A 21,324-nucleotide genomic window follows, 5' to 3' on the forward strand; every position below is an offset into this window, starting at 1 on the left:
TTCCATGTGTGGTCAAGAAAAAAGAAGAAATATGGTGATATGTTTTGCAAACAACTAGAGGTTGTAAGTCCTTAAAGCCAACTATGTGGTTCCAAAATGCAGAGGTGCATGAAATGAAAGAGGTGGGCAATTAGTTGGTTTGAAGCTGAACAACGAACAGATGTCAATCAGCAGTTACAGTTGTGTTTGTGGTCTTCAGGAATAGTGTCAGCAAATTTAGAAGTCTTGTACCTTGGGGAAAATAAGGGCTAGATAATCTGGCTTTCTACTAACAAGTAAAAACAATTTTTACAGGTGTTAATTGCATAATTGAGGAGATAATACGACCAGAAGACATTGTTTTAAATTTACAGCTGAAGTAACTAAGGCTAGGAGGCTGATTTGCTAGTTTTGTAGGATGAGAGGGCTTAACCATGCTACAGGCCAGGACGTATATATACGTCCACATTTCCATGGATGCGAAGTGCTTATTAAAATTGTTAATACCATTGATATTACATTGAAATTTATGACGGATATGAAGCTTTTTAGGTGCGTATTTGATCTTTAATGGCCGGTAAGGTGGTTAATGGTATCCAAGCTATTCAGAAGTCTTGGGAAAAAAGGCCAGGAGATCAGCTTTATCTTTGGGTGATCCATGGTTGTCTAGTGTTATGACGTGCTGTCTGGATAACTGGTGCATGTATCAAAATAAGTTTAGTAGCTGTCTCAACTCTCATAAGACCATGACCTTTCTAATTAGAAACCGAAATGGCTTGAAAAAGAAATGTTTGGTCTTCTCCATGAGAGAACAAGTATTGTATGGACCATATCACAATTCCAAAACTTCCTTTTAACAATAGCAGATTTCTTTAATGATCACTATTCCAAAAATAGTATTTATTCTTTCTTACCATTGCGATGTATAACTAAAATGCTTCCTGGCTCCCACTGATGAGACCTCAATAAAGGTCGAAACCGGTCTGGGTAGTGGCCCCTTGCCTTTAGTACATAGCATCATACATCTCCTCAAGATGGGCTTTGCATTAAGGGTAAATATTAAGAATAGCGATCAGAGCTTATTCTACCTTTACCACGAGTTGCCTAGACTTACACTACTTTGCGGGTCACCTAGACTTGCAATATGTGCAGGCGCAAACTTGACTTATTTGTCTGTTTGCTTACTTGGGAAATGGAGTAAAACCAGGTTTAAAATAGCTTGGCATTTTTAACATAAAATGCTTCCTTTTTTTTTTTTTTTTTTGCACAGACACCATATATTACAACGACTTAGAATAATGCTTCTGGGGTCTTGATTTCCATAATTATTGACTGATATCGTTTTTTTGTGCTTAACTATAATATGGGATGAGACTTTTCTCATAAATGATTCTAATTTTGCTGAGGTCTTTAAGTTGAGGAATTTACTCTAAAGACTGATGTCCTTTTTGGAAACAACTTAGATAATCTAGCCAATATTCTTTTTACTCACTATATTTTCATTACATCAGAATGAATACATACCAAGAAAAAGGACCACTACATGAAGCTAGTAAGAAAAAACAAAGGCTGTCAAGTGCTTCTGTTCTGCCAGTCATGCGATACTATTATGAACCCATAGGACATAAGTCATTAACCCAGTTATAAACAAACTTAGCTAAAGGATGAAGCTCATCCTTCAGCTAAGTAAAAGTGTATAGTACAGAGCTGGTTTAACAAGAAAAATTACTAAATTAAGATATTTACATATAGAAACATAAATAATAAAATGATATTCGTATCCAGCGAACAGAAAGCATATAAAAGACATGCCAAGATCAACGTGAGAATACATGTGTGTAATTATATATTACACACATGTGTGTAATTATATATATATATATACGAGGTGCATCTAAAAAGTTCGGTGAATGGTATCAGAAAACAGAAGATACAAACAAATTACCTTTATTGGCCTTGAAAACAATTGCCATCCTTCACAACACACTTTTGGCAACATTCATAAAGCTTCTGGAACCTGGCAGCAAAGGCCTCTTTAGGAATCGATCACAGAACCGCTGTCACACGTTCTTGGATTGCCGCCACGTCTGCAAAACATTTCATGATGCACCTTTCATGATGCTCTTCAGCCTGGGAAACAGAAAGAAGTCTGCAGGCACCAGATCAGGGGAGTACGGTGGATGATCGAGAACAGGTATGGTGTGCTGAGCCAAGAATTGGCGCACACAGACTGCATAGTGCGCAGGCACGTTATCGTGCAGCAACAGCCACTGTCCAGTTCTGTGCAACTCTGGCCGAACACGGCAGATGCGTCGTAAAATTTTAAAACTTCCTCGTAGAATGCAGCATTCACGGTTTGACCCGCAGGAACGAATTCCTTATGGGTGATGCCATTGTTGTCGAAGAAGGCGATCAACACTGTCTTGACCTTGGACTTTTGCAGGCAACTCTTTTTGGGTCACGGGGAAGACTGTGAATGCCATTCCATCGCTTGCCACTTAGATTCTGGATCGAACTGGTAGCACCAGGTTTCATCTCCTGTGAGAATGGTTCGCAGAAAGGATGGATCCTGGTTACACGTGGTAATGAAATCTCTCCAGTGGTTTCCATCCGTTTTTGCTTTCTGTTCGTCTGTCAGCTTGTGCAGCGCAAACCAGGAACAGATCTTCCGCTCACCCAAATCTTCGCGGCCGATAGTACGCACACCATGTCCTTGCTAATGCCCAATTCCTCCGCCAGCAATCGTAGAGTCAGTCACTGACTCATGCCAGCATTTGTTGCACTCGCTCGATCATGTCTGAGGTTCTGCTTGTCGACGACCGACCCGAATGCAGCTCATCCTCAGTCATTTCCTTCCTGTCGCGAAAGTGTTTGAACTAGTCGTAAACACATTTTCTGCTCACGGCTTCCGTCCCGTACACTTGCACCAACATTTCATGTGTATCCATCGCCATTTTACCCAATTTGTAACAGAACTTGATGTTCACTCGTTGCTCCATTACACTGTGACCCTACCTCTCACAATGACTACGTTCGACTGCCCGCAGCAGGTTTATCGATGGTCGCATGTACTCCACGCTAGATGGCACTTCTCGACGTGTCTCTGGATAGTCATGCATGCGTGCACACCTGGCCCATGTTGCCGTTGAGATATTGGACCATTCACCAAACTTTTCAGACTGCCCTCGTGTGTGTGTGTGTGTGTCCAACCTGTGGCCCCATAAGATCTTGAACTTTTAACATTATTATTTGATTTTTAGCAATATTTTTCATGACTCTATTGCATGGTGTTCGAGTGCAGACCGTGTGGATGACAACAGAATGCTGTGTAGGGAAGGGTATAGTGCAATGCTAACTTCTCTACCTGCACCTGCCACACACACACAGTCAGTCAAATCGAAACCTGTGTGTATATCAGACGTTACATGCGCTTTTGCGACTTGGCTAGCACGATGCAGCGATTACTGATAATAATATTTCAACCTACTTACACGTGCGTGTTCCTATTAAGATAGGCATTTTTGTCATTAAACAGATATATATATATATAGGTATTCTTTTTTAATTAAACTTGAGCTCTTGCGTTATTTTGTAAAATAATTTAATAAGTTAAAATAATTTTTTAGCAGCTGTGGTATAGGAAGTACAAAAATTTATCAAATAGCTTTTTGCTCATGATATTATTATAATTACATTTTACAACATTGCTATGGTTATTTAATTATTAATTTTTTTACCCCAGCATGCATTCAACATCGTCTCAAAAGAAGCAGAACAAAAAAAAGAAAAAAAAAAAAAGAAAAATCATGATGAAGGAAGAGTGTTCAATAAAAAATGGACAAATGAGCTTTTTTGTCGAGAAAAATAACAAGGCACTATGCTTGATTTGTTTGGAAATATTGTCAGTTTTCAAAGATTATAATTTGAAAAGACATTATATGCAAAGACATTATATGCCAAATTCAATGTATATCGAGGAATGTTTTGTAAAGACAAAATACAGGAACTGAAAGAAAGTCTTTCATCTCATCAAAGTTTTTTCGAGGAAGTTACAAGCTAGTCATGTGGTAGCAAGTCTGAATGCAACAATATCAAAACCATTTACTGATGGTGAGTTTATTAACAATGTATGGAAAGCATTACAGATATAATTTGTCCTGATAAAAAAAAAAACCGCTTTTCTAAAATCAGTTTGTCTCACCAAACTATAGCTAGGCAAATTGAAGAAATAGGGAAATCTATCAAAAGAGATTTGAAGAGTAAAGCTGCCAGTTTCAAATTATATGCTTTGGTAATAGATGAAAGTAATGATGCTACAGATATGGCTCAACTTGCCATTTTTATTAGAGGTATTGATAACGAATATAATGTTTACTGAAGAAATGGCTTCTTTGGTACCATTAAAAGACGCAACTGAATCTCTTGATTTGTATGAAGCAGTAAAAAGTAAAAATTACATTGAAATGATTTTTATTAACCTTTGACAACATATCTGGTACAGCTACTGATGGTACTTCAGTGATTGTTGGTAAAAAAAAAAAAAAAACTGGACTTATAAAGTTAATAGAAGATGATGCAATATGTTCTAATTGCCACTGGAACTCACATTTGATGAAATATCACTGCATCATACATCAAGAAAATGCATGCGCGAAAGCCTTAAAAATTAATGTCATCAAAGTTGTGAATTTCATAAGGTCCAAGGGATTGAATCATCATCAATTCCAAGAGTTCCTTAAGAGTACAGATGCTGATTATCTGAAGTAAGGTGGCTAAGTCGGGGTAAAATGCTTGAGAGATTTTATGATTTGAGAAATGAAATCAAAAGAAAAATTTGTACCAGAACTTGAAGATATAGAACGGCTCGCAGATTTAGCATTTTTGGTGGATTTAACAACTCATTTAAATGAGTTAAACATGCGTCTCTTAAAAGTGAAAATCAGCTTATCTGTGTTATGTTTTAAACCATAACAGCATTTGAAATGAAACTTAAATTATGGCAAATAATTTTATGCATTTCAGTACGTTGGCTAAAAATGATCCCATGAACAGTGAAAAATATGCTGTCTTTCTTCCTGGTTTCAAAATTTCAGAAAAAATTATCAATTTTTTTGTATATTTGTGACTTTATTTTCAGTCGACATAAATACATTACCTTCAAATTTTCGAATGAAATGCATAGAGTCGCAATCAGATATTCAACTCAAAGAAAAATTTGATCATGTCTCTTTGCTAGATTTTTATAAGACCTATCTTCCCAGAGAAAAATATCCTTCGTTTCACAATCAATGCTTTTTTTCATGCCATCGCTTTTGGGTAGTACATACATTTGTGAACAATTATTTTCAAGAACGAAGCATACAAAGAGTCAAGCCGGATCAAAAGTTTCTGACAAGAACCTTGAGAGCTCATTATGAACTGCATCCACTTCCACTGAACCAGACACTGATGCACTGGTTTCACGTAAACAAGGCCAAATATCTCACTAGTTTTGTGTTTATGCTGCCCTCTTTTTTTCATGTTATAATAAAAAAAGTTTTAAATTAAAGTTTGTTACTTATATACATTAACTATATTATGCATTTTATATGAGGACCAAGACAATTCCTCTTCACTCAATGTGGCTCAGGCAAGCCAAAAGGTTGAATGGCATGGTATAAATATATATTTAATTAATTTTAATTTAAGTTAACTTCTTATGTAGTTATATAAGAAGAGTGGAGTGTGTGTGTGTGTATATATATATATATATATTATATAACTACATACATGCAAAAAACCAACAAAAGTGTGTGTGTGTGTGTGTGTGTGTGAATATGGTATGGTGCACAAATCAGTACCGAACTTTAACCCCCCCCCCCCCATTGCCTTCAGTATATGCACTGATATATGCCATTTGACTGCATGCGCATTAATAGAAGAGCACATGTAGACCCCACACCATTACACTTAGCTGTAGCAATGGTGCTGACATCAGAAGAAAAGACGTTTATTGTTGAGCATTATTTTCGTTCATATGGAGTTGATAGAGCAAATGGTCCAGGCTTACGACATGTTTGTGAACAGTTTGTTTGCCGTTTCCATAAGTATGCTCCAAGCAATGGTATCATCGTTGCATTAATCGAGATGTTCCGATGTACCGGGAGTGTTCTGCCATAATGCAAAGAGCATTCGGAGAGATCATGAACTGTTAATCACAGGCATGTGCTGGAGAAAGTGTTACAATCTTTGAAATCAGCCAATACGAAAAGAGGTAAAATTTGGGATACTGAGGTGGTCACTACACAGAATCCTTAAGGAGCTGGGTGCCAACAGATTACACTGCACAGCAGGAATACTATACATGCATGCTGGCCAATGTCTATGAAGATCCAGTCTTCCTTCATTATGCCTGGTTCTTGGACAAAGCGCATTTCCATCTTAGCAGTCATGCAAACAGACAAACCTACAAGTTTTTTTGTTTCTTGAAACCTGAATCTGTTCAAGAAAACCGCTTCGCAGCAAGAAAGTCACTGTAATGTGTGCAGTTTCTGGTCATGGCCTAGTGACCTTGAATAGCAATGCTACATTGAGAACGTGCTAGTTCCATTCACCCAGGATTTGGATAGGATGTGTCAAACAAAAACATTCAATTTCATGCACAGGTATTCCAACAGGACGGAGCAACCTGTCACCCATTATGTTGTTCTAGAGCCTATTTATCGGAACACTTCCCTGGGATACTCATTTTGAGGTTCACAGGATTCCTGTATCCTTCACATTCTCCTGATCTCACATCATTTGGGGTATGTTGAAGGAATGGGTATTCCATATTGCACCATGACCAGTCTTCAAACCTTGATGAACTAAGGGATAAAATTACACGATACATCCCAACCATTGTTCTCCAAGATAACAGAGAACTTTTGCATGCACTACGAAACTTGTCTTGAAAGACAAAGTGCCCCCATTTTGAGCACATAATCTACTGTCGTTAATGCTTTATTCGACCAAGATTCCACTGATAGTTGTGGATGTACATATCATGCGTAAACACATATTTCTTTGTTAATAAACCTGTTTACTCCATAACATATATCGTTGTATATGTTATGGAGTAAATTAGTTATTCAGTACTTTTTTTTTTTTTTTGTATATAACCTTAATATACATTACCCAAGGTAAAAAAACTTATTTACATCTATATCTCCTCCAGAGATTCTTATTCAAAATAAAAACACCTTGTAGCAACTTGTATAGGTAAAGTTGATAAGGCTCTCATCATCATCATCATCATCAAATTCCTGCCATGTACCCTCAAGGGGTGTACAGGATATGACAGTACTACATGAAAAAATTACATCATTACTAACTTCCTATCTACAATTTTCCTCCAAATCAGTCTGTTACTTGTCAAGACTCCAACATTATCAGATCTTATATTTCTATCGTCTAAGGCACTTTGTACCGTATCAATCCACCTATATCTTGGTCTTCCTCTGGGTCGTTTTCCTGCCAACCTGGCAGAGAACACTTGTTTTGCTAATCTTTCCTCTCCCATTCTATTTAAGTGACCATACCATCTGAGATTAGCTCTGCTAACGCATTCCTGGATGCTGACAATGCCAAGTTCTTTCCTAATATCCTCATTTTTAATATGATATTGCCATTGATGCCATCTGTTCACGCCTCTAATCTTTCTCAGGACTCTCATATCTGCGGTCTCTAGTCTTTGGTCAAGTGTTTTACTTCTGACCCAGCTCTCAGATCCATAAGTTAAAATTGGTTTGAACACAGTCTTGTATACAGCTAATTTAGCGTTCCGACTAATTTCTTTCTTATTCCATATGAATTTATTCAATTGACTTCCCACGATACCAGCTTTGCTGATTCTGTTGTCTATTTCTATATTTAGTTTACCATCCTCAGTAAAAATTGTGCCTAAGTAGCTGAAATGTTTTACTTGTTCCACAGGTTCTCCATTCACAACACAGTTGACATTTTCAATGATTCTGCCTATTTTCATTGTCTTTGTCTTTTTATTGCTGACCTTCATACCATATCTATTACAACAGCTATTCAATTTAGTCAGAGAATCTTGCAGACTTGTAGCGGATTTATTTAGAAGTATAACATCATCCGCATAAAGCAAAGAGCTGACATTAACATCTCCAATTTTGATATCAGGTTTAATACCACATTCCTTCATAATGTGATCCATATAGATAATGAATAACAGAGGGGATAATGTACATCCTTGTCTCACACCAGATTTAACATTAAACCATCTTCCTGTACTTCCTTCAATTCTAACTGCTGACTCACAACTCAAATAAAGACTAAGTATTGCTTGATATAATGCCCCATTGACACCATATAACTGCAGTGTATTGAATAGCTTCTTTCTTGGCACCTTGTCATATGCCTTTTCCAAATCGACAAAACTTAAATACAGATCTTTGTTATATTCCCATGCTTTCTCGACTATTTGTCGTAAAGTGAAGATCTGATCCTGACAGCCTCTATTTGGCCTGAATCCAGCTTGTTCTTCACCAAGCTTTTCTTCCACAATTCTTCTCAACCGTTTCTCAAGTATACTTGCATAGATCTTGCCAGGAACACTCAGTAGGGAAATACCTCTGTAATTCTCACATTCAGTTTTATTTCCCTTTTTATATATGGGTACTATGAGAGCTCTACTCCAATCATCGGGAATTCGTCCCTCTGTCCAGGCTTTCTGAACTATGCAGTGCAGCCACTGTAAGACTCTTATACCACCATACTTCAGCATTTTTGGTCGAATATCATCTACTCCTGCTGCCTTTCCACATTTCAAGCCTTTGATGGCTTTTTCTACTTCAAGTATGGATATGTATTCCTGACTGCATGCCTGGTCAGTGTTTTTTATCACTGTGCTGTCATCACTGCTTGTTTCATTTAGCAGTTTTTCAAAGTAATTACTCCATACTTCAAGGATATCTTTTTCTCCTGTTTTCATTTCACCTTTATCATCTCTAATTCCTTTTACAGCACTCTTTCCTCCATTCCTAAGCTTCTTCAACAACCTCCAGAATATTTTGCCACCTTCTTGATATTTATTTTCTATATTCTTGCCAAAGTCCTCCCATGACTTTTGTTTAGCTAGTTTTACACACTGTTTAGCTTTCTTACATTTGTCTCTGTATTCTGTAAGAGTAAAAGCTGACTTATTTGCCAGGAACTTTTGATATGCTTTCTTCTTTTCCTTCACTGCCTCTTTAACTTCCTGTGTCCACCAGGGAGTTCTGATTTTTTTATCTTTGCACACAACCTCACCACATGCCTCTCTGGCAGAATCAATCAATGTTTCCTTCAGAGTTTGCCACTGAATCTCCAAGGTTTGATTCCTGTTCTCAAACTCTTTCATTTTCTTTTCAATAATATTTCTGTATTTTAGTCTACAGTTTACATCTGAGAGCTGCTCAACTTTTATTCGCTTTAAAACTTTCTTACATGTTATTCTTTTCAATATGAAATTCAATTTTATCCTGCTCAAGACTAAATAGTGATCACTTCCAATTTCAAATCCTCTGTACACTCTGGTGTCCTGCACCAGGGAGAAAACATCACTATCAACAATAACATAGTCAATGAGACTTTTCTTATTCCTAGCCTCTTCTCTCCATGTGAATTTGTGCACATTTTTATGTTGGAACATGGTGTTAGTAATAACCAGTCCATGTCCTGAGCAGAAATCCAACAGATATTTGCCATTATTATTAGCTTTGCTCTTTTCTCCAAATTTTCCCAAAATATTTTTGTATGTCTCACAATCATTTCCTACTCTACTATTTAGATCTCCAACAAGGACCAACTTTTCCTTTTTCATTGTGTCAGTTGCTTTTTCTAAAGCCTCAAAAAATTCCTCCACTTCTACCTTAGTAGAACCTTCTGTGGGACCATAGGCACAAATAAGTCTCATTGTCCAGTTCCCCATTCTCATATTTGCCCACATTACTCTACTTGAGACTGACTGCCATTCAAGAAGATTAGCCTCGTATTTTGTGTTGAATACTATGGCTACTCCTTCTTTTCCTTGATTGTTATTTCCTGAATATAACATTTTGTATTTATTGCTCAGAAAGATCTCACCAGTTTTGGTCTTTTTTGTTTCAGTCACCCCTATTATGTCGATCTGGTACTTATCTAATTCCTCAGCTAGCTTCATTTCTTTGCCATTCAGGCTTCTTACGTTGATAGTACCGATCTTTAACTCTGGTGATGTTGAGTTGGGGTTTGTTTTCAGATTTGTTCCAGTAGCTGACTTTTCGCTGTTCGCCCTGGTTCCCTGGCGAAAACAACGGGGGCCTTGTTTAACCGGGCGACGCCCCAGCCGGCATGAAATTTTGTCATGTTGTACCATCATTTTTTATTTTGGTTTAACCAATAAGAATACAATTTGGTCGGCTAAATCCCAAATTGCCAGCCCATCCTCGTTCGTTCAGTATCAAAGTAGATACCCAACAGGGTGCACCACGAGAAGGTGAGGATTGGACATTAGGTCAGAAGCCCTGGTCGGTTCTCCGCATTCCTTTAAAGGCTATGTGGAGGTCTCCTCTCAGTTATACAGCTTTGACCCTTAAGCACCCCTGATAAACATTAAGCACCCCTGATAAGGCTCTGTATTTCTAAAACCTTGGTATTTAGGGTCTAGCTACTCACTGAGGAGACCTCAAAAAAGGTTGAAACCGGTCTGGGTAGTGACCCACCCATAATGTATTGCAGTATACATCACTTAGTGAGATGTGCTTTACATTATGGAAAATACTAAGAATAGTATCAGAGCTTTACCCACCTTTACAATGAGTTGCCCTGGTGTTGCACCACCTTTAGACTTGAACTATGTTCAGGTGCAAACTTAACTGTTTGCTTACTTGGGATTAGGAGTAAAATAACCAAGTTTATAAAATTACTTGGTAACCCTAATATATATATATATATATATAAATAAACTTTGTACATTGCAATTGAAAGCAGGATTATTGGTAACAGTTCAAAGTCACTATTTCCCAGAAATCAGATATTTTTAAACCATTCTGATTGAGACCAAGATGAATGTTATGAAGCAAAGAGTTTCATAACATTCTTTAAGGAGTCTTTCAACTTTGAAAGTACTTATGTGAAGAATTCTTGTATTGTCTCATAGGTTCCTGTGGCTAGTGGAAACTCCACAAGACAGTATTTTGCAATATGGAGAAAACAGATGTAATCCATATGTTCTAATTGTTGGATGTCCACAGTACAACCAGCTTGGTCAAAATAGGAAAACTGCAGGAACATGGAATCTGGTACACTCCCGAAAGAGACAAGTGAGAAAGTCTGCCTTTAGTGGAAGGCAGGATCGAGGAAATCTTGTTTATTGGCTTGGAAGTTGTTTGAAATTCGTTTTTTTTTTAACTTTTGAGATTGGTTCAGAAATGCCATTTATGTAAGGAATGTCAATTCTCTTGGTATCAGATAATGAACTATTAGTAGAAGAATAACTGTCCCAAGATATAATCTGAATGGCAAATATGCATTCAGTATCATTGTTTTTTATAGATTATAATCTGATCTTAGTGCATCTTCAGAAGAACAGATATATGTATGCTTTTTTATGATGGGCCCTATACACAAGAGGTTGGCTGGTCAACCTATAGTATGTTAGTGTCATGTATGGGAAGAGCTTTGAGAAAAGAAGAACTTGTTCACATTAGATTTGAAGGCCTGTGCATTGTATTACTTGGGAAACACATGGGAGGGGTAGCTGTTCCAGACAACAGTAGCAAGAATGAAGGAGTGTTGGGTGGCACTCAGTATCCCTTCCCAGTAGATACTAAAAGCCCATGTAAGAGTGGTTGAGTAAGTTTGTAAGAGATGACTCATTTATCAGTTTAATTGCTCTCTTCTGTATTGTGTCAAGAATTTTTAAAGAGCTCTTGTGTACACCCACCCCAGATATGTGAGCAATACTGAATGGATGAATGAATTTATGATTTGTACAGAGTTAATAGCTGCACATAGGTAAAGTAATACCTTGAGCAAAGGGGAATCTTAAATTTTTGGATGCTGAGGAGGCAGTGGTTGTAATATATTTATGTCAAGGTAATCCCAAGGAAAGAAATATCATCTTGCTTAGAGATCTGAGTTGTCAAAGATAAGGCTGAAAGAATATGGATATTTTTGTTGGAAAATAAGGCAGAACTGTGTTTTGCAGGCATTGAAATTGACAAGATTAACCAAGCTCCATTGAAGAATGGTTTGGAGAATTTAGGTGTATGTGGTTGCTACTCTGTGGGCTGTTATGGTTTCTTTGGTGCAAGGTTTGTCAAATGAGGAGGAGGAGGAATGTAGTGCACTGTTGTTGGTGAAACTGGGTATCGGATTGAGGATCAACTGGAGCAAGACATTGAGATACAGAAGAAAGAGGGTGGGTTAAAAGACAGAACCTTGTTGTTTGACCACAGCATTAGTTGCCTAGTTAGGAAGCCATCCACCCAGTTGCAGAAGTCACAGGACAGACCAAATGATGGGAGCTTACTTAATAGGCCCTTGTGCCAGACCATTTCTTTAATCCTTGGTGATATCAAGTGCAACCACTTGGAATTTGCCAAATTTTTTCAGGGATGGGTGACATAGCTGAGCTTTAGCAGAATCCATGTTGGTAGTTGTTTATTAACTGAGTACTTTTGAGGTGATGTAGAAGTTGGATATTCTCTCCATTGCTTTGAAGAGGACTGAGGTGAGAGAGATTGGGTGGTAGTTTGATAGTAAAGATTTGTCATCCTTTTTGGGAATAGGTTGTACATGGGCTAATTTCCACAGTGTGGGGTATATGCCAGTGGGGTAAGAGAGCATAAAGAGGTGACATATAATAGGAGTCAGCTCTGGAATGCAAATCTTTAGGTCAACTGGAGGAATGCTGTCGGAGCCAGGGGACTTTTTGGTATCTAATTTAGACAAGATTTGTCTGATCACTTTCTGGTGAAAGCCAAGTGGAGGAATTGAATATTGGGTGATTGAGAGACATTTACCAAAATCATCTGTGCAGGCATTTGAGAAAAAGTATTATGGCAGAAGACGGTTTTTTTTTTCTGTGGGCGATGATTTATTTATTTATGCTTAAGGCTACATGAAAACTGGTAAGTGAAAAGTACAATCACAATTTCCAGAAACAAATGATGAAAATCTTAACATATAAAAGTTCATTACATAAAAGGCACAACCTGCTTTCTAAGTCTTTCCTTTTTTTAAAAAAAATATAAAGCAAAAGTAACTTGTCATAATTAAGCCAGGGACAATTATCGTCCTGCTGCACCAAGTATGACAAGGCTGCATGTTCTCCCAACACTTCACAACATAAAAGTAGCTGTATCCGAGGTTTAAGTAGAGAGCAGTTGTGTCTTGCGTGAGAAAACTTGATCCATTAGAGGAGGCCCATTTCACACTGTATCATCATCTTCTAACATGAGGAGTTCTGCTAATACTATTACGAGGACTATGAGAGTAACTACGAGAATAACGTCTTCGTGGTGAGACAGGACCGTGATCTGTTTCCTCCATAACCACCACCATCATCATACCAACTATAGGTCAAGGTCCAGGCCTGGAAAGCCAATTCAAGGCCTCATCCGTCACCTTGTGGACGTCTTCTAGGCCACCACCATGAAATTGGTGCATTGGGCAGTCGTACACAATATGAGTAATTGTCTGAGCCACGGGAGAACAATCACAATAAGGGTGATTTGACAGCCCCCATTTATGTAGAAGATAGCCACATCTGCCCTGACTAGTTCTGATCCTGTTTATGGATGACCAAATCTTCCTAGGAAGATCAAAACCAGGCTGCAGAGCACAGGGATCTTCTACCAGGAAGCCGTTTGTTGGGAAATTGTTGGACCAGTATTCTCTCCATATGTCAGATATTGATGGCAGCGCAGCTGAAGAAAGTTCGTCCATGGACCAGAGAGGCTTTCTAGATTTGAGGCAAAGACTAGGTGGGTTTATGAGAGTCTGGTGTAGGGGTGGGTTGCTCATTGCTTTATTAAATTCCTTAATTGAGGCTTGTCTTCACTGTATTTGTGGTGGAGCAATGTTGGATAGAACAGGCAGCCAGGAGAGAGGAGTGCTTCTCACTGTCCCACTAACTGTCGCATGGTAGAGTTCAGCTGGGTGTCTATAATGTTAGTGTGTGTACTTCTTTCCCAGACAGGGACACAATATTCTGCTGCAGAGAATGTGAGAGCTAGTGCAGACGACCTTAGGACTTCTGCACCACAACCCCAGGTTGTTCCAGCAAGCCTTGAAATGATGTTATTTCTGGTTTTAATTTTATTGGAGAGGTTGATGATGTGCCTTTTATAGGTTAGGCTTCTGTCTAGGCTCACCCCAAGGTATTTTGGGTGAGGCTCATGTTCTACCATTTTTCCACAGAAGGAAAGGTTGAGTTGTCGATTCACCTCTGCATTGTACAGGTGAAATACTGAGGACACTGTTTTCGTTGGATTTGGCTTCAAGTACCACTACTTGAAGTACTCTTCCAGGGTGTTCAGGTCTGTATTCAAGGTTGGTAAAGGAGATGGATTGATGTAAGATCACTAGGTCATCAGCATACATATATTTGCTTGATCTGGTATGAGGTAGATCATACACATAGATGTTAAAAAGTATAGGGGATAACACAGTGCCCTGAGGAAGGCCATTGTGAAGGAATCTGGGCCTGCTCTTTTTTCCGCCAATATGAACCCAGATTTTTCTGTTGGAGAGAACAGATTCAAAAAGTTGTAGAGTTTTTTTATACACTTTATAATATTTCCTAGTTTTAGGAGGAGGCCCCTGATCCAGACAGTGTCATAAGCAGATGTTAGGTCAATGAAAGTGGCTCCAGATTTAAGTTTCTTCTGGAAGCCTGCTTCAATTTGAGTTGTCAGGGCCAGGACCTGGTCACAGCAACTTCTTTCTGGCCTGAAGCCAGCTTGTTCAGTCGGGAGTACTCTTTTGATGAGTGGTGATATTCCTTTAAGGAGAATTCTTTCAAAGAGCTTAAAGGTGGTGCAAAGCAAGGAGATAGGTCGTAGGTTTTTCACTTCATTTGGATCTTTCCCTGGTTTGGGCACAATTATTTTGGCTTCCCACCACAGCTTTGGTAATTTACCAGAAAAGGACAGCCAGCCATGTTTGGTCATGTTGACCAAGATGTTTTAGGAATTCAGGGAGTATACCATCCACTCCTGCAGCTTTGCCATTCTCAGTAAGTTTTAAGGCTATTTGTACCTCTTCCTGAGACATTGGGTGTATCAGTTCAGGAAGCTCAGGTTCCGTCTTCAGGATTTGTCTGATGGAAGTTTGTACAGCGATTTTCCTGGTAGAGCTGGGATGAATCTTGGAGGTTTTCAATAAATGGTTAGCCATTTGATCGGGAGTTATCTCTGTTGTTTTGTGTGTCGCTGGCTCTGCTCCACCTAATTTTCTCAAAAGTGACCAACTTCTCCGACTAGATGTGACGAAATCGAGTTCACTGATGGTTGAGATCCATCTTTCCTTTCTGTTTTTATCCAGGGTTGATATGAGCTCCTTAGCAATAGCTGGATCTTCAGTTTCCTCATATTTGGCTAGGAGTTCCTCACTTTCTCTACTCCAACATGGGATGTATTGTTTTGTGTAGCCTCTAGGGATAGAGGCTTTTGCTGCAGATTTGAGTAGTTTAACAAATCTAGGATAGCAATTAGGAGTGGGTGGAATTGCTCTAATGGTTTGCTTGATTTGTTTCTGGAATACAGACCAGTTGGACCTGCGAAGATACCATCTAACAATTGGTTTTTTTCCTGTGGGCGATGATGCAGTAGACCTAATCTAGGTGCAGTGTTTGGCAGAAATTGTGGCCAACTGCTTTGGTAAGACACCAAAATATGTAGATGCCATTTGGGCATGACCTAAGCTTCTTGCTTTTGGAAATCAGTTTTTGATGCAATGATGATTTTATTTCAGCTGTTTCGGGCTTTGCTGTAAATAATGTGAGAAGCAGAGTTTGTGATGATAGCCAGTTGCTATCACTCAACGAACCTAATTTCCTGCCTAGCAAAAATTGCTGATAGGGTAATACTAATGAGACTTCAGAAAGTCACTAAGGAGTTAAATCTCATCTCAAATGAGCAATTTGAATTCAGGAGAACCATTCTCAGAGTCGTGGAAAACATCAGCATAGGGTTCAACTGGAAGCAGCACAAGGAGTGATCTTCATGGATGTTGCCAAAGCATTTGACAAAATATGGCATAACAGGCTTCTTTCCAAACTCCTGTAGACCAAATTGCTGCTAGTACTGTTCAAGTTTACCAAATTGCCTCAGCGATCACAAACTCCGAGCAAAGCTGCAGGATATTAGATCATCTGAACGCAACATCACTGCAGGCATTCACCTAGAGCTCCCTGCTATCATCTCTGCTTTTTGCTATCTGTGTGGTTGACATCCCATACACTGTTGCCACCACAACAGACCTATATGTAGATGACACTGCAATAATGGTCTGCAAACTCCGAGCAAAGCTACAGGATATTAGATCATCTGAACGCAACATCACTGCAGGCATTCCCCAGAGCTCCCTGCTATCATCTCTGCTCTTTGCTATCTATGTGGTCGACATCCCATACACTGTTGCCACCACAACAGACCTATATGTAGATGACACTGCAATAATGGTCTGCTCCTTGCAACCTGAATTGGCAACTAACAAACTCAAATTCAGTCTCAGTACTAGAACAATGGTTCAAAAAATGGCAAACTGATGCTAATGTAGACACCAGCACTGCAGTGATATTCACAAGAAGACAAGTGTCCCATGATGAAGTTGTCATGTTTGGCACCACTCCATTCCATGGCAACCAGTAGCCAAATACTTAGGATTATAACTAGATAAAAGGCTTTGCTTTACAACTCATATTGATCATGTCTGTTCAAAAGCAAACAGGGCAATGGGGCAGCTATATTCATTACTGAATTATTGTAGCTGGCTAAGCATAGAACTCAAACTACTGATCAGGCCAGTCCTGATGTATGACTCACCTGCAAACTACAGTCAATCCAAAACAAATGTTTACAAATAGCATTTAACGTACCATGGTTCATGAGAAACATACGGCTTCACTGAGAAACCGATATCATTAAGATCTGAAAAGTCTGCAAAATTCTTTGCAAATGCAGATATCCACAAAGTGGTAGACTATAGTGAGCATGATCCTGAAAAACACAAATGTCCCAGAACCATACTGAATAGGTAACTTTTTAAAACTCACTGCTAGAAGCCTAAAATGGGCAAGCCAAAGGTTCAATACTATTCCTAGCCCATTACAATCGACTACCTAGCAGACTAAAACATATATATAGAAGATTGTATATGCAAAATATATACAAGGAGCTCAGATGTAAATATATTTCACATATATAGTCTCGGTATTCAGTGCAAAATGTTTTGCTTCCTTGGGTAAAGGATTAAAATCAAGAATATAATTTCTTGGTATCTTTAATGTATAGTAAAACCAAGGTAAAAAACTTTTGTTTGCTTACACGTGGTTGTTAATATGTGAGGGCATCCTATCTAGTTAGGACTTTAATCTTTTGTTTATTAAGTTTCATTTAGTTTTGTGCTGTGTGTGTGTGTGCGCGCATGCTAGATAAATTTATACTGTACTCCCTGAAGATGTCTCTGTGATAAAGAGAAATATTGGAAAAATTAAACATTAGTTTTAATCATGTCCTAGTACTGTTTTACTCCATTAAGCCTTCAACATGTGCTGATAATAGCCTTGCTAGTAGTATAATTACTGCAATCTGAGTACTGTGATGCTACTTAAATAAATTAGTATCATATCTTCCTTGAAGTCTATAAGGAAGATAAGTATACAGCTTGCTGCCTATCCTTCTTTCACAATTTTTTTCACAATAATTTCATAGTGGAAGCTGAAGCAAAATTCAAAGAATATCACCAATCCAAAATTATTATTTTTAAACTATTATTATTATTAGTCGATACCTCCAAGGAGTCATCATGAGAAACTTGTGAATCTGGATATATATATATATATATACACACACACTTGTATCAATTATTTTTAGCTTAATATTGAATGCAAACCATTTAACAGCTAAAAATTAATTATGATATAGCAACATTGGCTGTGTGGACAGACTATTTTACCAGTGATGTTAACACCTATCTCCTATCATGGGATCCATATGAAAGACCTTGTTAATGGTTAACGGCTTTCAAGACAAAATCTTAACAAACCTTTAGCCTACCTATAGATCTTGGAGCATCTTTGCATTTGCTTGAGTTTGTGACCGTCTTGAAGACTCATCCTTCACTCTATGCATGGGAATATCTAAACAGTAGTTCATGGAGATATTCTCATAAGAATTATTAATATTTTACAACATCCAACAGATTCTATGCCAGACTCATTTTAATCTTTGAACTTAAAAAAATGCCATCGGCTTCATTAAACTTGCCAAGAAATTATACTCTTATTTAATTCTTTATCCAAGTGTAAGTAAGCAAAATTTCTGCATGAAGTATCTTCATGACTTGGCTATAACTAAACAAAACACTTTAGAGACTTTAGCCTCCCATCTATCAACAGATTACAAAATACACACAAAACAATCAAGCTATCTGTTCAAAGGTATGCCTTAAAAATAGAGCAAACAGAGATCATGCAAAATTTCAGGAACCTGCTGTTCTACTTCCCCAGCAACTGAAAAACAAATCCAATTCCACATTTAAGAAGATCACCTATCTTACACCCCATATGGAACATATGTAAAGTAAATCACAAAAAACTCCAGACCTATCAACCATGACAACCACCAATCCAGCCACACTACTTATGCCATTTAATACAATGACTGTCAATATATCTAAAAATCGGTGCATGTGTATACACTAATCTGTATGCTACAGTCATAATGATATAGCACATATACAATGTTTGTTTGTGAATGTGTACGTATGTGGATGAATGTAGGCATAGCATGCATACAGAATCTCTCTCTCTCTCTGATTCTGGGTTCCACAACCTCCAGCATTCATTCTGTGCTATGAATGCTGGAGGTTGTGTAACCCAGAATTAAAAAAAGTTTAACTACACCTGAGTTGCTCAGTAGTTTACTGACAGATTTCTCTATTGCCAAACATCTCCCCTTTTCCCCTTCAACTTTTCTAACCAACCCATCCCCATTACTCAATCCACTGACAGTTGGGTTGCTAATAGATGGTGAATATCCCATGTGTTAGTACAAAACTGGTTCTAGCAGACTACTCCAAAATCAAATGGTCTTTCTAGTAGAATAATTAATTGCGTACTGCATTTTGGCAAAGCATCTGAAAGCTATAAAAAGGCATTTTTTAATGTAAACTATCCTTCTTATATAATAAACTATTTTATTATATAAGAGACTTGTATCATAATAAAAACCACATAATACAAACCTGAGGGGCCAATTTAGTTAGGTGAGAATATTTATGATCACCTAAGATTGGACACTGAAGACCAAATCCAAGGTGAACTCTGACTTGGTGCTTGACATCTAAAGAAGAAAAAACAAAAATAACAATACAGATTTTATGTGCATGTATACACATACACACATTACAAAATGACAGACTGGATAATAAAGTAATGGATACTAAGGATATTATAAATCCATTTGGTGTTGTAGATTGGCGTTTTTTTTTAAATAAAATTTCAGATATTAATATTTATTGTTTTTTTAAGCTTGCTAATCATGAATAACTTTTTTATTTCCTACTCTTTATTTTAATCATTAAGTGAAAAAGAAGACAATGTGAATGGATTATTCAGTTCACTACATGGAAGAAATGTAAAAACAAAGAATTTGTAAATAACAAACACTTCTGGGTGATGAAATTTTTACTACATGATGGCTCCAGGGAGTTTAAGAACTTATTGGGAAGAGTTCCTCTTAGTCACTCATACCTAAATCCTTCCTTGAACACATTCAGCAAAGATGTACTCACAACTTATAATGGTAGCCATTCCACACATATATACACTCCATATAATGCCATGAAGAGAACGGGGACCTCACATTTGTTAAACACACCTTTAACCATCCTTCCAGAGGTGACCTCGAGTTCTACCACCACCTGCAACTTGTATCTATACCTGTATGGTTCCTTTCCTACCTTATCTCTCTCCATCTACTCCTCAAGACCACATTCCCTTTCTCTGTCCCTGTATGCTCTCCTCTTGGCAGTACCATAGGCCAATTTATCATCTTGGTTACCTATTATGAATCTTTTCGACTGTCTCCTCAGAACTAAGATGACTATATCTGATACACATCAGTTCAGGTGCAGTTTTATCAAAGTTCTTTAAAGTGGGAAAATAACATCCTCTTCTTTAAAAGTTAGTGTTCTCTTCAATACAATCTTAGCAATGTGATACCTAAAATTTAACTCCTTGTCCACTACAACTCAAGTCTCTAGCTTCATTGAGTATGTGTAGCGAATTACTATCCATATAATATCTGCCTGCATGTCCATCTGAAACACATAACCTCACTTGGAAGCACTATATATTCATTATCGTTTGCCTATATAAACAGTGCTCCTGTCAACCCACAACAATTCTGACTCACTTATATCCCCCCGCCCCCAACTTATCATCAGCATATAGCTGAATTATAACCTGCCGGACTACTCCCAATAGCATTAATATATAAATCAAACAACTATCAACAATGGCCCAAGTATGGGGCCCACTAGTCATCCTCCTTTTACTCAGAATCTCCATACACCGCTTTCTGATACCTATGTGTCAGCCACTCTTATCCATGGCACAAGTTTATTTTAAATGCCCGTTTCTTTGAATTTCTATAACAAGCTTTCAGGTGGAATCCTGTCAAATGCTTGGCGAAATCCAGAGGTATATATTATGGTCCACTCATTCCCTCCTATCTATAGAATATGAGCAGATTGACATTATTTTTTTAAAACTGAGTTTTCTGTAGATTCTTGCTGCTCTCAAGATCTATCTACAAGATGACAAAACCTGGTATGTCAGTACCCAATATTCATGGGGATAGAAGTGATGTCAGTTTTGTCACCTTGAAGTGTTGTTATGTTACATTAAACTGGAAGATGGCAGACCATGATATACTGCCATATCTATTTTTGTCATCTGAGAGACTGTTATTTTCATACTATGAAAGGGAAAAAATCTGGGAATTTTTAAAACTAAAAGTTGGTAACCCATGTATATTGCATAAGTTTTGTAATGTTCTTTTTTCAGATAACTAAAGAGACATTATTTTTGTTGTGTGCATGTTGCTG

The 21,324-nt window shown here is 37.8% G+C and overlaps 1 protein-coding gene across 1 annotated transcript in view; it reads right to left on the minus strand.

Moving 5' to 3' along the window:
- The window catches only part of LOC150093590 (pseudouridylate synthase RPUSD4, mitochondrial-like), a 113,656-nt gene that overhangs the window by 1,789 nt on the left and 90,543 nt on the right, over positions 1 to 21,324 (minus strand). Inside the window, exon 7 of the mRNA XM_090413066.1 lies at positions 19,459 to 19,556. Coding sequence (XP_090269192.1) covers positions 19,459 to 19,556 — 98 coding nt within the window. The remainder of the gene's footprint in view (positions 1 to 19,458; positions 19,557 to 21,324) is intronic.

This window comes from Typopeltis vanoorti, chromosome 23, assembly GCF_054136105.1.
Source record: "Typopeltis vanoorti isolate ZY-2024b chromosome 23, IOZ_Tvanoo_1.0, whole genome shotgun sequence".
NCBI classification, from domain to species: Eukaryota; Metazoa; Arthropoda; class Arachnida; order Uropygi; family Thelyphonidae; genus Typopeltis; species Typopeltis vanoorti.